Here is a 16,473-nt window from a genome sequence, read left to right as displayed (position 1 = left end):
TATATTATTCATTTAATCGATGACTAGCTGTCTACCTCATTATGAATCATATATATCAACTTTAATCATTCAGAATAAGGTAGAGATCATATACTGTTCTTTTTTACCTTGTTCATCTTTATTTTTCTTATTTCCTTTCTGCTCTTTAAGTTCCTTGAGCATCAAAAGGCTTGTCTTACACTTTGTGGTACCTCCTGCAGGACAGCTATGAGAGGTAGTTAATTTTTGACAACTCCTCCAAAGGACTTTTGAAAGCAACCTTATAGTTGTTAAGTGAGTGTTACTGAACTTAACATGATATTGTTGCCAAACTACTTAGTAATCCAAAAGCCTTTCTTAAATGGTTGATAAAATGGAAATGAAAAATACTAGAAGGTAATCATCACAGTGCAGGGAACAAATCTTTTAAACACATACACAGGCACAGAGCAGAGCTGAAGTGTCACGTGATACACTTAACTTACATGATTTCAACTATGCTTTTCCAGTAAAAACAAAAAAGAAAAAAAATTAAACAGCACAGAGGACACTCGATTTCTGCCATTCTACTGGAAAAGTGTGTACAGTTTACAATCATACTTTTATACTTACATAAAGGATTACTTTGACTCTGTAATTTTTACCTTACTTCCTTACTTTGGAACCGAAACTGCAGTATGTGTATCTGAATTTATATTGTATTTGAAATTTCAAAATAACTCTGCTCCTTGAGTTTCTCTTTTAAGATTTACCATGCTCTTTAGTTCTCGATTTCTTTGGCCACAAATAATTTGATAACACCTTATCTTCTGTTTTGTAGGCTACTGGATCAAGATCAGTCCCTATGCCACTGTCAAATGTATCAGTGCCAAAATCATCTGTTTCACGTGTGCCCTGCAATGTAGAAGGAATAAGTCCCGAATTAGAAAAGGTATTCATTAAAGAAAATAACGGGAAAGAGGAAGTGTCCAAGGTAAGGTTACATGGGATGTTTGAGTCACTTTTTTCTTTAATACTGTGGACTGTCTCAAAAGTCTTTTTTTGGGGAGTTACAGCTTTATTAGATATAAGTCACATACCATACAGTTTACCAATTTAAAGTGTACAAGTCAGTGGTTTTTAGCATATTCACAGAGTTGTGCAACCAGTGCTGCAGTCAACTTTACAGCTTTTTTATCACCCCAAAAAGAAACTCCATACCCTTTAGCAGTCATCTCTTATTTTCCTCCAGTGAGGCAACAACTAATCTACTTTCTCCATCTATGAATTGGCCTGTTGTAGACATTTCATATAAATGCAGTCATGCAATAGATGGCCTTTGTAACAGGTGTTTTTCACTGAGCATAATGGTTTTAAGGTTCACCTGTAGTGTAATATGTATCAGTACTTCATTCCTTTTTATTGCCAAATAATATTCAATCATACAGATTTTATTATCCAGTCATTAACTGATAAACATTTCCATTGTTTCTACTTTTTGGCTATTATGAGTAATGCTGCTACGAAGTTTATATACAAGTTTTTGTGTGAACATGATGTTTTCATTTCTGTTGAGTATATACCCATGAGTGGAACTGCTTGTATGGTAACTCTGTTTAACCTTTTGAGAAACTGCCGGACTACTTTCCAAAGTGGCTGCACTGTACCATGTTACATCCCCACTGGCTGTGTATGAAGCTTCCAATTTCTCCATCTTCAGCAACACTTGTAATTATGTGTCTTTTTTATTGTAGCCATTCTAGTGGATGTGAAGTGGTATCTCATCATGGTGTTGACCATTTGTATATCTTCTTTGGAAAACTGTCTATTTAGATGCTTTGCCCATTTCAAAATTAGGTTGTCTTTTTACTACTGATTGGTAAAAGGTCTTTATAAAGTTCTTACCTTCTAGATAAAAATCCCTTATTAGATATATGATTTGAAAATATCTCCCATTCTGTGGGTTGTCTTTTCACTTTTCATTTTCTTTTGGGTCATATCTAAAAGATTGCCTAATCTAAGGTCACAATGATTTATTCTTGTGTTTTCTTCTAAGAGTTTTATGGTTTTACCTTTCTCTTATATTTATGTCTCTGATCCATTTGAATTAATCAAAAATACTTTATAAGTTACCTCTGTCCCAGAAAAGAAATCTGGACACTCCTGCATATGAACTTATATTTGACTGCATTTTAAAGCTATACTCAACAAAAGAAAACATCAAGTACCATTTGGCTTAATTATCTATCTGATGGTTTTTTAGAACTAAAATATGATTTAATTTATGTCAAATGTGTATCTAATTCCTTCAGATAATGTGTAGATTTTAAAACTGATTTAGAGTTCATCTCAAAATTCACACAGTTCAATTTTATATTTATAAAATTGAAAAAGAAACTTTTTCCAACTCTGAATATTGCTTAGCAGATATAAGCATTAATCACAGTTTATTGTATATGCTTCCAAATATGTGTATGTACGCTAATATATACTGAATCACTATATGAAGGTACCATAATTTAAAAGTCCCCTACTGATGGGCATTTAGATTGTTTTCAGTTTTTGTCATCATAAGCAGAGCTTTAGAAAACATACTGTACTCTTGGCAGACAATTCCCTGGCTGTGAAACTGCTGGGTCAAAGCATTTGCACGTTTAAAATTTTGATGAATATTGCTAAAATTACCATCCCAAAAGGTTGTGCCATTTTACTCTTCCTAGAGTTAAATTTTTATGTTATATTCATTAGGCCAAAAAAGAACCCTTTGGAAATTGTGATGTCTCTTAGCTTAGCTGTGTATACCATTAAAATGTTTCCTTTATACATTAAGTAACATTTAAGAACAGTAATGTAAGGAAGTAAAATTGGTCTAATTTTTTGAGGATGAGATAATCAGACACATATTTGCTAATTCTTTAAGAACTGCTAAGCAAAACTGTACTAGAAGATGAAACTTAGTAACATAGTTCTGCTTGAACACACTTTCTTTTCACGTGCACACAGAACATTCTCCAGGATAGATCACGTCTTGGGTCACAAGCCTCAGAAAATTTAAGAAAATTGAAATCATATCAAGCATCTTTTCTGACTACAACACTATGAGACTGGAAATCAGTTACAGGAAAAAAACTGTAAAAAACACAAATACATGGAGGCTAAACAGTACGCTACTAAATAACCAAGAGATCACTGAAGAAATCTAAGAAGAAATTTAAAAATACATAGAAACAAATGACAACAAAAACACAGTGATCCAAAATCTATGGGATGCAACAAAAGCACTTCTAAGAGGCAAGTTTCTAGCAATTCAATCTCACCTCAAGAACCAAGAAAAATCTCAAATAAACAATCTAACCTTACACCTAAAGCAACTAGAGAAACAAGAACAAAGAAACCCCAGAGTAAGTAGAAGGAAAGAAAACACAAAGATCAGAGAAGAAATAAATGAAATAGAAATGAAGAAAATAATAGCAAAGATCAATGAAACTAAAAGTTGGTTCTTTGAGAAGATAACCAAAATTGATAAACCTTTAGGCAAGACTCATCAAGAAAAAAAGGGAGAGGATACAGATCAATAAAATTAGAAATGAAAAAGGAGAAATCACAACTGACACTGCAGAAATACAAAGGATTATAAGAGACTACTACAAACAATTATATGCCAATAAAATGGACAAGCTGGAAGAAATGGACAATTCTTGGAAAGGTACAGTTTTCCAAGACTGAACGAGGAAGAATTAGAAAATATAAACAAGTAATGAAATTGAAACTGTAATTTAAAATCTTCCAACAAACAAAAGTCCAGGACCAGATGGCTTCTTAGGCAAATTCTATAATGCATTCAGAGAAGAGCTAACGCTGATCCTTCTCAAACTCTTCCAAAAATTGCAGAGGGAGGAACACTCCCAAATTCATTCCACAAAACCACCATCACCCTGATACCAAAACCAGACAAAGATGTCACAAAGAAAGAAAACTGCAGGCCAATATCACTGATGAACATAGATGCAAAAATCCTCAAAAACATACTAGCAAACAGAATCCAAGAGCACATTAAAAGGATCATACACCATGATCAAGTGGGATTTATCCCAGGAATGCAAGGATTCTTCAGTCTATGCAAATCAATCAATGTGAAACACCGCATTAACAAACCGAAGGAGAAAAACCATATGGTCATCTCAATAGACTCAGAAAAACTTTTGACAAAAGTCAACACCATTTACGATAAAAACTCTCCAGAAAATGGGCACAGAGGGAACCTACCTCAACATAATAAAGGCCATATATGATAAACCCACAGCAAACATCATACTCAATGGTAAAAAAACTGAAAGCATTTCCACTAAGATCAGGAACAAGACAAGGATGTCCACTCTTGCCAGTCTTATTCAACATAGTTTTGAAGTCCTACCCACGACAATCAGAGAAGAAAAATAAAAGGAATACAGATTGGAAAAGAAGAAGTCAAACTGTCACTGTTTGCAGATGATATGATACTATACATAGAAAATCCTAAAGATGCCACCAGAAAACTACTAGAGCTAATCAATGAATTTGGTAAAGTTGCAGGATACAAAATTAATGCACAGAAATCTCTTGCATTCCTATACACTAACAAGGAAAAATCAGAAAGAGAAATTAAGGAAACAATCCCATTTACCATCGCAACAAAAAAAACAAAATACCTAGGAATAAACCTACCTAAGGAGGCAGAAAACTTGTACTCAGAAAACTATAAAACACTGATGAAAGAAATTAAAGATGACGTAAACAGATGGAGAAATGTACCGTGTTCTTGGATTGGAAGAATCAATATTGTGAAATGACTATACTACCCAAAGCAATCTACAGATTCAGTGCAATCCCTATCAAACTACCAATGGCATTCTTCACAGAATTAGAACAAAAAATTTTACAATTTGTGTGGAAACACAAAAGACCCCGAATAGCCAAAGCAATCTTGAGAAAGAAAAATGGAGCTGGAGGAATCCCTGACTTCAAACTCTACTACAAAGCTACAGTAATCAAGACAGTGTGGTACTGGCACAAAAACAGAAATGTAGATCAATGGTGCAGGATAGAAAGCCCAGAGGTAAATCCACACACATATGGTCACCTAATTTATGATAAAGGAGGCAAGAACATACAATAGAGAAAAGACAGCCTCTTCAGTAAGTGGTGATGAGAAAACTGGACAGCTACATGTAAAAGAATGAAATTAGAACACTCTCTAACACCATACACAAAAATAAACTCCAAAAGGATTAAAGACCTAAATGTAGGACCAGACACTATAAAACTCTTAGAGGAAAACATAGGAAAAACACATCTTTTTTGACCCAGAGTAATGAAAATAAAACCAAAAATAAACAAATGGGACCTAATGAAACTTAAAAGCTTTTGCACAGCAAAGGAAACCATAAACAAGAGAAAGAAACAGCTCTCAGAATGGGAGAAAATACTTGCAAATGAAGCAACGGTCAAAGGATTAATCTCTAAAATATACAAACAGCTCATGGAGCTCAATATCGAAAAAACAAACAACCCAATTAAAAAATGGGCAGAAGACCTAAATGGTCAGTTCACCAAAGAAGACATACAGATGGCTAAGAAGTATGTGAAAAGATGCTCAGCATCACTAATTATTAGAGAAATGCAAATCAAAACTACAGTGAGGTATCATCTCACACCAGTCAGAATGGCCATCAAAAAATCTATGAACAGTAAAAGCTGGAGAGGGTGTGGAGAAAAGGGAACCCTCCTACACTGTTGGTGGGAATGTATATTGATACAGCCACTAGGGAGAACAGTATGGAGGTTCCTTAAAATACTAAAAATAGAACTACCATATGACCCAGCACTCCCACTACTGGGAATATACCCTGAGAAAACCATAATTCAAAAAGACGCATGTACCCCAATGTTCATTGCAGCACTATTTACAATAGCCATGGAAACAACCTAAATGTCCAATGATAGATGAATGGATAAAGATGTGGTACATATATACAATGGAATATTACTCAGCCATAAAAAGGAATGAAATTGGGTCATTTGCAGAGATGTGGATGGACCTAGAGTCTGTCATACAGAGAGAAGCCAGAAAGAGAAAAACAAATATAGTATTTTAAGACATATCTGTGCAATCTAGAAAAATGTTACAGATGAACCTATTTGTAGGGTAGGAATAGAGACGCAGATATAGAGAATGGACATGTGAACACGGGGGGGAAGGGGAAGGTGGGACAAATTGGGAGATTAGGTTTGACATAAATACACTACCATGTGTAAAATAGATAGCTAGTGGGAACCTGCTGTATAGCACAGGGAGCTCAGCTCGGTGCTCTGTGATGACCTAGATGGATGGGATGGGGCAGGGGTGGGGGCGGGAGGGAGGTCCAAGAGGTAGGAGATATAGGTATACATATAGCTGATTCACTTCATTGTAGAGCAGAAACACAACACTGTAAAGCAATTTTACTCCAATTAAAAAAAAATAACGGGGCTTCCCTGGTGGCGCAGTGGTTGAGAGTCCGCCTGCCGATGCAGGGGACACGGGTTCGTGCCCCGGTCCGGGAAGATCCCACATGCTAACCAAAAAAAAAAAAAAAAAAAAAAAAAAATAACATAGTTCTGCTTTTAAGTAAGTCATATTCTAATTTCACAGTAGCCACTTCAGAATTACTCTGGGGTAACCTACACAGTTATAACTAAAATATTAATTTTAAGAAATTTTAGATTTATGATTAAGTGTGCCTCAAAGTTTTAATAAATCAAAATGTCACCATCAGTGAACCTGTCAGTAGCTTCTAAGCCTTTATATTTCCCATCATTATTTTGTGTAAATGTGTAAACTTCTAAAATGTTTGTTATTCTAATTCTTCTGAACGCCCTCCCCAACAAAACAGAAGTTGGTTAAGGAAATTCATATATATTATCCAGTTAAAGATTCAGAAATGGGAATACAAAGTGATTGTATCAAATAGGACATGAATAAAAGATAACTCAAATTCTTAAACTTTTTTAGTTACAAATTGATACATTATTCTTCTACTAATTACCAATATTGACATTTTATTAAAGCAGCATTTTCCTTGACTTAAATATCTAAGTTTTAAGAAAGACCTCTGTCATTTAACCCTCATATATATTCCAAAATGATCTTTCTTTATGGGTTGTTCTGAAAACCTCACACACCTATCACATAATTTTGTCCAAAAAAACCCCCCAAAACCTGCACCAATGATTTATTCCTAGAATTGTTCATTCTAAAATTTGGTGGTGTTGTAATTAAAATCTAAATTTAGTTAAGTAAAAGAAAATTTTTAAATAATAAATAATTTTCTTAGCATTTGACCAAGTAACTTAATATTTCTTTGGGAATATTTCTTTCCTAAATTGGAAAATTTTACTTTTTTTGTTTGTTGACAAAATTAACTAATATTCCATAATTGAATAATTCTCTTTACAGTAGCATGGTCATTGTCAGGTTGTGAAAGTGGTATAGTTTTGGTTTAGGAACTCTGCGTAGATAGATGAAGTTTTTATTTTAGGTTTTGACCTTCACTTAATTTGCTGTAGAAAAACATTGATATATTTTGAGTCTTGCCTAATTTTATCTTACTTCATTTTCCCTCTGACAATGTTTCTAAAATCTCTGAAATGACAAAGCTCAGAGTAATAGCAGTAAACAGTGAAAATAAGTTGTAAATAAACTAAGAATATATTGGTTCTTTTTTCCTAGCATTTCAATCTTGTCTATGTAATGACAAAAATACTGTAAATATATAGAATTATATTTGTTGGCCACACTTAGTTAGCAAGATATATCTTTACAGCAGAAGCAGAGTAGAAAGAGTCCACTGCAGCTGAAGCTCTGATGCCATTTAATTGACCATGTCACCAGGAACTCTAAACTTGTAAGTTCTTGGGGTTTCCCTGGTGGTGCAGTGGTTGAGAGTCCGCCTGCCGATGCAGGGGACACGGGTTCGAGCCCTGGTCTGGGAAGATCCCACATGCTGCGGATCAGGTAAGCCCGTGTGCCACAACTACTGAGTCTGCGCTCTAGAGCCTGTGCTCCGCAACAAGAGAAGCGACTGCAACGCAGAGTAGCCCTCGCTCGCCGCAACTAGAGAAAGCCCATGCTCAGCAAAGACGACCCAACGCTGCCAAAAAATAAATAAAATAAATAAATTTATTTAAAAAATAAAATAAACTATAGGTTCTTTATTGGTAAAAACTGTGCTAATGAGGTCTAGGGTCTTCTCGGGTCAAAAATATATGATTCATATATGATTCTATGATTATAATTTCATTTCTATTTTTTATTTTTGCCACTCAGAACAATGCATTAGAACTAAGCAAAATTCATTAGTAGTCCTACTCAGTTGGATACCAAATTAGAAGAAATGTTCTGAGTTATCTTAATATCCTCCCTTGAGTACTAATAGAATAAACCTTTTATTATAAATTTTGGGTAAACTGCAAAATCTGTTCCTGGCTTGTAAAAAAATAAGAAGAAGAAGAATGAACAAACGGAAATCCATACCTGTGAATATGAGATTTCTCTTTTTTTATTATCAAGTCAAAGTGACTTCTTGAGCGGTTTGACTAATTCTTAAAGCAAATGTTTATTGAATGTCTGCTGTGTGCCAGACACAGTGCTAGGGATACAGTGTTAAAAGAAGCCCCTGTCCTTGAAGAGTATTACTGGGAGTGCTGACCTAAAAGTGACTGGCAGAAATTAAGACACAAGATTGGTATCTTTATTCTCTAAAGAATCAACTGTGGTGGCGATAATACTGCAAAATGAAATCAAAAGAAACAGCAGTGCTTTATATATGGATGGAGTATATGAACTGTCACTGACGGTGTGATGGTTGTTGCTCTTCCAGCCTTTGGATATCCCGGATGGTCGGAGAGCCCCCCTCCCTGCTCACTACCGGAGCAGCAGCACTCGCAGCATCGACACGCAGACCCCCTCTGTGCAGGAGCGCAGCAGTAGTTGCAGCAGTCACTCCCCCTGTGTTTCCCCCTTCTGTCCCCCGGAATCCCAGGACGGTAGCCCTTGCTCAACAGAAGATTTACTCTATGATCGTGATAAAGGTGAGAATGAAATCATCCATTTAGAGGGTTTGTTATAAGGCCTTGGTCATTCTACTTTCTTTGTCTTAGACCATTACATCACCTTTTTTGTTTCATTGAATGGTGGGATTGTAAAGGATTGGTTGATCTAGGTTGGTTTGTTCATTGGTTTCATGTACCCCCTTCTTTGTGACTTTCGCAAACATCTTCCATAAATGTGTCAGAGGAGCACAGCGCATGGTTATAACAACTAATGAAAGCTATAAAATGAATGTGTACAGCTTCACATCATATAACACACAGTTTTTTCCTTGGTATTGTCCAGAGTTAAGGATGGTTATGGTAAAGTTTATTATGTTCCTCGTGCCTGAGGTTAGATTTCGTATTCAGATTAATTTGGGAGGAAATAATTTCTAAAAAAATCTGTTGGAAGAATGAGTGTATTTTTAACCAAGTGGGATAAAGTTTAAAAAGTACCTGCAGCACATCAGGGATTATATTATGGTATGTAGATGAATTATTAACTAACACCAATAAGCGTGCAGAACCCGTGGGGTTTCTTATTGCCTGTCAAGCCCTGTCTGCCCATGTCCTCCTGTCTTCGTGTCAGGCACTTGGCTACCACTGTTCACTCCCTTCTTTCAGTTTCTAGCCCCCTCAGACTCAGACACTGAAGGTACTGAAGACTGCCCAGCTTCCACCTTCCTAGCTACTTACAAAGAAACACTGAACTTCCTTTGTAACACATTTATTGCTTTTCACCACAAGAAGATCATAGGCAACACAAATTTTAAAACATGAAAAAATTAAAGTTTATAGAATCTTACAGGATTTTTTTATGGGCCTTGTCCTGACTTGACCCCCAAGCCCCTCAATTTGTTTTATTTTGAAGTATTAATACATTTAAAGTGCCCAAATATTAAATGCTAAGCCCCCTGAATTTTTACACACATATGCACTCATGAAACCACTACCTGGATCAAGATACAGAACATTTTTCGCCTCCCAGAAGGATCCCTAGCCCCCTTCACAGACAGTATCCTTCTCCTCTCCACTTAGAAGTAACCACTGTTGACTTCCATCATCATAGTCTAATTTTTCCCTGTTACTGAATTTCATAGAAATGGATTGATGCAGTGTGTATTCTTTTGGTCTGGCTTCTTTCAGTCATCATTACGCCTAACTCTCTGCTGAGATGTTAGACGGAAGCTACTTTGGACTTTGTCCTCTTTGTGGGTGGATCTCAACAGGTCTCCCCTTTTCATCTTTTCCTTATTGGAAGCCTTGAAAACTCTCTTCCTCCATTAAGGATGTACTGAAAGCAGTACCTTAGTTAGGCATATCTCTCTGCTTCAAGTGGAATGTCGATATTGTAGAATGCAGACTAGGAAACTTTCATTTCACGGAGGCATCCTACGACAGCAGTCACTTCCTCGCATTTTTAGTATGGATGTTTCATAGTAAAACAAACAAGAAAACACCTTGCTTCTAGTAGGAGTATTTGTTTTGAAGGTAAATGGAAATGTTAAATAATCATAAATAATCATAAGTTATTGTAGGCTGCAGAGGTGGTATATGGTGAAACAGATCTTGCAAAACCCGTATTTTTTTATTATACCACTAGAAAAGATAAGTGCAGACCGCTTTTGCTACTTATTAGCACTTACAGTTGGGTTAAAATTAAAAATAACAGTGATAATAAGGCTAGGCAGTTAATTCAGAAGTTTTGTTTTCTTCTAAGTTTAACACTGTGGATAGTTGAGAGATGCTGAACCAAAAGGGAGATGTATTAGGAAGTTGATAGATGAATTCCATTTTGGTTAGCTGGTTGTGAGATTGTCTTCTTGGCCTCTGCGGGACTGTATTCTTTGAGGCAATCTCACAACCAGTTAGAACCACATTCTCTTTATCTATTCATCTGTCCATGGACACTTAGGTTGTCCCCATGCTTTGGCTATTGTGAATAATACTGCAATGAACATGGGAGTGCAGGTATCTCTTCGAGATAGTACAATATTCTGAATTCTGGCTGTTTCTTAGAGAAGTTAGAGTTTTTCTAAGACTGCTTTTGGTTGTATATTTTTCTCTATGCCCTTTTATTCTTTTATACCAGATATCTGCCTGCATGACACAAGTGTCTTCTCTTTCTTCTGTTCCTCTTGTTTGTTTAATGTAAAATGAGAACGTTGGTCCACATCATTTCTAAGGCCAACAGTTCTTCCCCTAATAGTTAAAACAAATTTTGTTCTTAGTAAAACAAGGTGATAATACTTGTTTTCATACCTCATACCATTATTGGGGTTAAATGAGATATTGGAACAGAGTGCTTAGCACAACTCTTGGTATGTAGTAAACACTCAATAAATGGTGTTGGGTGTGACTAATAGTGATTTTTTTTTAATTTCCTTAGAAACTAAGAAGACTACAGAATCATTTAAGACTGTTTTCTACAAAACTACCTCAGTTTGGGAATTAAGGCCTCATGACATAAGTTTCTTAATATATCTACACTATTATACAAGTATGTTCAGAAAACTAAAGATACAAAGGAGAGGGAGTTGTCAGTTTTGCAATTTCTGAAACTTACATATTTAAATCATTCAAACTATAGAATAATCTCTGACTCATTACTTCAGAATGGACAGTCCAAATTTTTTTAAGATACTAATTCTAGCTTACAATTTGCATTTTTCCACAGTGAAGCTTAAATTGGTCTTTTGTTTCTTTACATTTACTTCCAGTAAAGAGAAAAAAAAGCAAGCTATAGATTTCTAATAGGTGTGCATCATTAACTCTGAAAACAGAATTGATACTGTAATTTTGTAGTCAACTAGAATTGATTTGGAGTACCTACCTATTCTGTAGTTGCTGTTGTAGACTAGCTAGTTTAGACATCTTTAGGTGCCTGGATTGGCATGCACAGATGGGGAGAGGGATAGACATTGTGAGTATATAGCTCTAACGAGAGATGTGCTAGTTAGCTGATTATTTTTCTAGTACTCATCTGTTATAGCCTATCCTTTTCCTGACTTTATTATTTCTGCTTATTCCTAACATCTGTTTTTCTCCATGACACATATATAATTTGAGATCTATAAAAATAATTTTAGTTGATTAGCATAGTGGTCCTTTGGCTGTTTCAATTGCAATGCCAGGACAAAAACACTCTCATTATTGAGAAAAGTCCAGCCTTTAAGAGACTGTTTTCAGGTTTTAGTTTTTTGGGTTTGGTGGTTTTCTGACAGATTTTTCCAGTGACCTAAAGACTGAAGGCAGCCTGGTAATGTGTAAAGTTGCTAGGCTTACTAACCTAATAACAGCCACAGTTCCTACATTATGATCTGTGTGGAGAATTCAGGGATCCAGAATAAGAGCTCTTATTATCTTGACATCTTCAGAATATATCCTAAGAGTTAGCCAAAATTCTTCTACATTATCATGCCCAAAATGCAAGGGAGAAAAACAGTCATTTATATAATGTAAATGGCAGTGTCAAATATTAGTTCTTTTAGCAGCTCTGCCAGCTTTCCTTAATAAGGTAGCAAGCCACAAAATCTAGACTTCAGTCTGCCACTTATAGTTGATCTTTGGCACAATTCACTTAGGCAGGTTGTTATAAAATTTTGCAGTTTTGCAAGATATTGTGGAAACGTTGATTATTCTAATCATGACGTCAACTGAACCATTCTAGTCAGGTCAACTACCAAGAGTTGTATTCCAAGAGTCCATAAATTGATTACTTGGAACTTAAACTATGTTTTCCCACAGGAACAATGTATATCATGTAGATGGAGTTTCCAGGGCACAATGCATATAAGCCTATTTAACTCATACCATGATTTAACTTATAAATATTAATATTTCTAAACTTTGGGTATTAGGACTGAGCAGCCCATAGTTGCAGAAAAGAAAAAAAAGTATTATCTTTTCAGGGTCTAGGGCTGACCCCAGGCAGACTTTTAAAAGAGACTCTTTTTGATATCTTATTCCTTTCTGTATACATTTTAAACCCGATTTGCGTTCATCTTTAGGGCTCTATTTCTTAACATTGTCTGACCTTTGCCCTTACCATACTTTAACTCTCCACCTTCTAGATATCCTAATCAGCCAAGATTCTGTGGTACTTTTCTTTTTGTGGTTTATATTGTGAAAATAGATATGTTGGATATACTTCTTTTAGCTACCACACCTTGCAAATTGCTGCTTTTGAGCCTGAATCTGTTTCTCAATCAAAAGATTCTCCCCACATAATTCTAGGATGCTTATTATCCTAGAAGAACCTCTTGCTGGTAAAATTACAAAGAGTGTAGAAATCTTATTCCAACAAAGGAGTTATTCCATAGGTTAAAAAGTGAGCTTTTCTAGAATTACATCCCTAAGGTCATCTTCCCTGTTTTGCTTTTTCAAGAGTACATCTAAAATTACATATACTCCCATTATCTGATGCGTATAAGAAGCATCCAGTAAATGCCTTTTCCCCCTCTTTTGGAAAATGTCTACAATTTTACTAATAGCAGTTGCTGTGCTAGCTCTCTATGGATGAGTTACTATTCTTTTTTTTTTTTTGTGGTACGCGGGCCTCTCACTGTTGTGGCCTCTCCCATTGTGGAGCACAGGCTCCAGACACGCAGGCTCAGCGGCCATGGCTCACGGGCCCAGCCACTCCGCAGCATGTGGGATCTTCCCCGACCGGGGCACGAACCCGCGTCCCCTGCATTGGCAGGCGGACTCTCAACCACTGTGCCACACCAGGGAAGCCCCGAGTTACTATTCTTAATTCAAAATTATTAGTAAGTATACAACTCAGTTCTAGCAGTTACAACTCAGAGTCTAAAACAAAAGCAAACCAAAATTTATTAGTATGTCCGCATATATAATTTCACTTAATCTTCTATTATCTATTTACTAGACTATAAGCTCCATCAAGAGCAGGTAACTTTATTTTGCTCATTACTTTATTCTCAGCAACTAGAGTGGCGCCTAGCATTTGCATGGAGTAGTGCTTAGTCGAGACTTTTTGAGTATTCCTTCTTCATGGTATGTCCATTTTTTTAAGAATATATTTTTATAGCTTTGTTGAAAACATTAGTGTCTTTTTCCTTAAGTGGTTAACTTATATATGTTAGGCTTTTGAATGTTCAGGAAGAGTATGATAATGCTCCCCGCTACCACCAACCAAAAAAAGATAATAAACAGTCACCACTCTAAGATTATGCTAACTTAGTGATCATAGGCCTTTGGTGAGAAAGAAGCCATAAAGTTCAAATTTCCTGTTGAAATTAGGGGAAGGGAAGTAACTTTGCTAAAATCCATCTCATCTTCTACTCTGATCATGACTGGGGAAAAAATAGGGTATAGGCTAGAGGAAAGGGGATCTGTTGAATTTTTTTCTCCCTGTTATCTTTTATGTTCCTCTGAGAAGAAATGTGGACACACTGAAGCCACTCCTTGCACTGTGTCTCCTTGTGAGACTAACAGAAGGCAGACCCAATGAAGCTGTTGCCTAAACTCTAAGACTCTACTGAGGAGAAGCATGGAATATTAGATTGGAACTTGATCGTCTAGTCTAACGAGGACACTAGAGTTGAGATAGATCAAAACAGTGAGGCAGATAGCATGATGGTAACGAACTCTGACTCTGGTGCAGCCAGGTTGAACTCCGCTCTGCCACTTACTAATTATGTGTCCTTGGGCAAGTTACTCAACCTCTCTGTATCTGTTTTCTCACCTGTAAATTAAGGAAAATGATGGCACCTGCCTCATAGGATTGCTATGATGATTAAATTTGCCCAGGTGACTTTACCTTTGTTATCCCCTGTAATATTATCACAATCCGATGAGGAGGGACATTGTCATTATTTTAAGAATGGGGAGCCTAAGGCTTAGAGAAATGAAGTTAACTTTCCTAAATCTTTTGAAGTCCAGATGCCAACAAAGATCTTCTGCAGGAACCTCACACTACTACTTGCTGCCTTCGCAGGAGGAATAGCCATTACACAGTCATTCAGCTATGAAAGAGCCTGGTGTGTGGAGAACAGTTAAAAAAAAAAAAAATAGTGTGGCTAGAGCATAGGGGTAAATGGTAAGGAGTAGAAAGCAGTGAGAATGGAGAGGTAGGTAGAAAGGCCACTATTTCATAAGGGCCTTGTAGCCTTGCTGAAAGAAATGAAGAACCAAGCGAAGATCTTCTGTCAGCTAAAGCAGGGGTCCCCAACCCCCGGGCTGTGGACCCGTAGGGGTCTGCAGCCTGTTAGGAACCCGGCAGTGAGCAGCAGGCGAGTGAACAGACAAAGCTTCATCTGCCGCTCCCCGTCACTCACATTGCCACCTGAGGCACCACACCCCTCACCACCCCACCCCCCGTCTGTGGAAAAACTGTCTTCCATGAAACCGGCCCCTGGTGCCAAAAAGATTGGGGACCGCTGAGCTAAAGGACATGACCAGCTTTAAAGATAAAGCTACAGAAGTGGAGAGAGATGCCAAGAGGGGAAGATAAGATGCTATTTTAATAGCCTAGTCCTGTCTCTCCAAACTTGAGTTATTACATACTTTTTTCAGCAATTTTTAATTTGTACCCGTAATATAAATTTATATATTTCTAAGTTATGTAAGTACATAATTCAATCCATATACAAAATATTTGCTGGTAAAGCTTAGTTTCTTATTTTTAGAGATTAAAAAGTAAATATGTATAAATGTTCTTTTTTCTTCCTGCGTATCAGCAGATTGTTTAGTGCACCTTAATTGGGAGACCACAGGTGTAGGGCAAAGGAATTGGAGGAAATAGACTGAAGACGAATCAGCAGCATTTGGTGGTTGATTAGATGTACAAGGTGAGGGATTAGAAAAATGAGGATAAAGGCAAAGTTCTAACAAAGTTCTGGCTTGGGACATAATAAAACAATTACCACTATTAATAAGGCAGTGAATGTCAGAGAAGGAACAGGCTTTAAGATGACCATTATATAAGTTTAAGATTACATTTGGTTATCTGCCGAAAAGATGTTACAATACCATTTCCCTTTAGCAAGAATTGGGGGGAAAAAAAAAGAGAGAAATACTGAGTTTTACCTGATACATAGCATTTTGTTTTGTCTTCTGTTTTGTACATAATTAAGTGTTCAGTAAATATATATAAGTGTGCATTTAAAATTATATTGAAATTTTATTAGAAGTTTTCATTTTTTCCCCCTGTAGGATACTTTAGGAGCACTTTAATATGAACAGTGTGTTTCAGTGTTTTGAAAACTGATGTCCCTAGAAATTTTTTCATTTAAAAACCTCAAGAATATAAAAAAACTAAGATCGCATCAGACATTTTGATTTTTCTGAGAACCTTAATTACATTACTTTTCAAGATATAAAATATTCTGGGTAATCTGAAATATATTTTCAGTTTATTTTTACCATTATGATTTATAAGAGACA

The 16,473-nt window shown here is 36.2% G+C and overlaps 1 protein-coding gene across 1 annotated transcript in view; it reads left to right on the top strand.

Annotated features, from left to right (window-relative positions):
- GLCCI1 (glucocorticoid induced 1) overlaps positions 1-16,473 on the top strand; it is a 118,655-nt gene that overhangs the window by 92,330 nt on the left and 9,852 nt on the right. The window contains exons 6-7 of the mRNA XM_024767020.1: positions 800-952; positions 8,856-9,066. Of these exons, the coding sequence (XP_024622788.1) occupies positions 800-952; positions 8,856-9,066 (364 nt within the window). The remainder of the gene's footprint in view (positions 1-799; positions 953-8,855; positions 9,067-16,473) is intronic.

The sequence above is a fragment of the Neophocaena asiaeorientalis genome, unplaced genomic scaffold (genome assembly GCF_003031525.2).
Source record: "Neophocaena asiaeorientalis asiaeorientalis breed wild unplaced genomic scaffold, Neophocaena_asiaeorientalis_V1.1 scaffold70, whole genome shotgun sequence".
Classification (NCBI taxonomy): Eukaryota; Metazoa; Chordata; class Mammalia; order Artiodactyla; family Phocoenidae; genus Neophocaena; species Neophocaena asiaeorientalis.
Note: the sequence above shows the minus strand (reverse complement) of the source record. Positions and strands in the feature narration are given on the sequence as shown.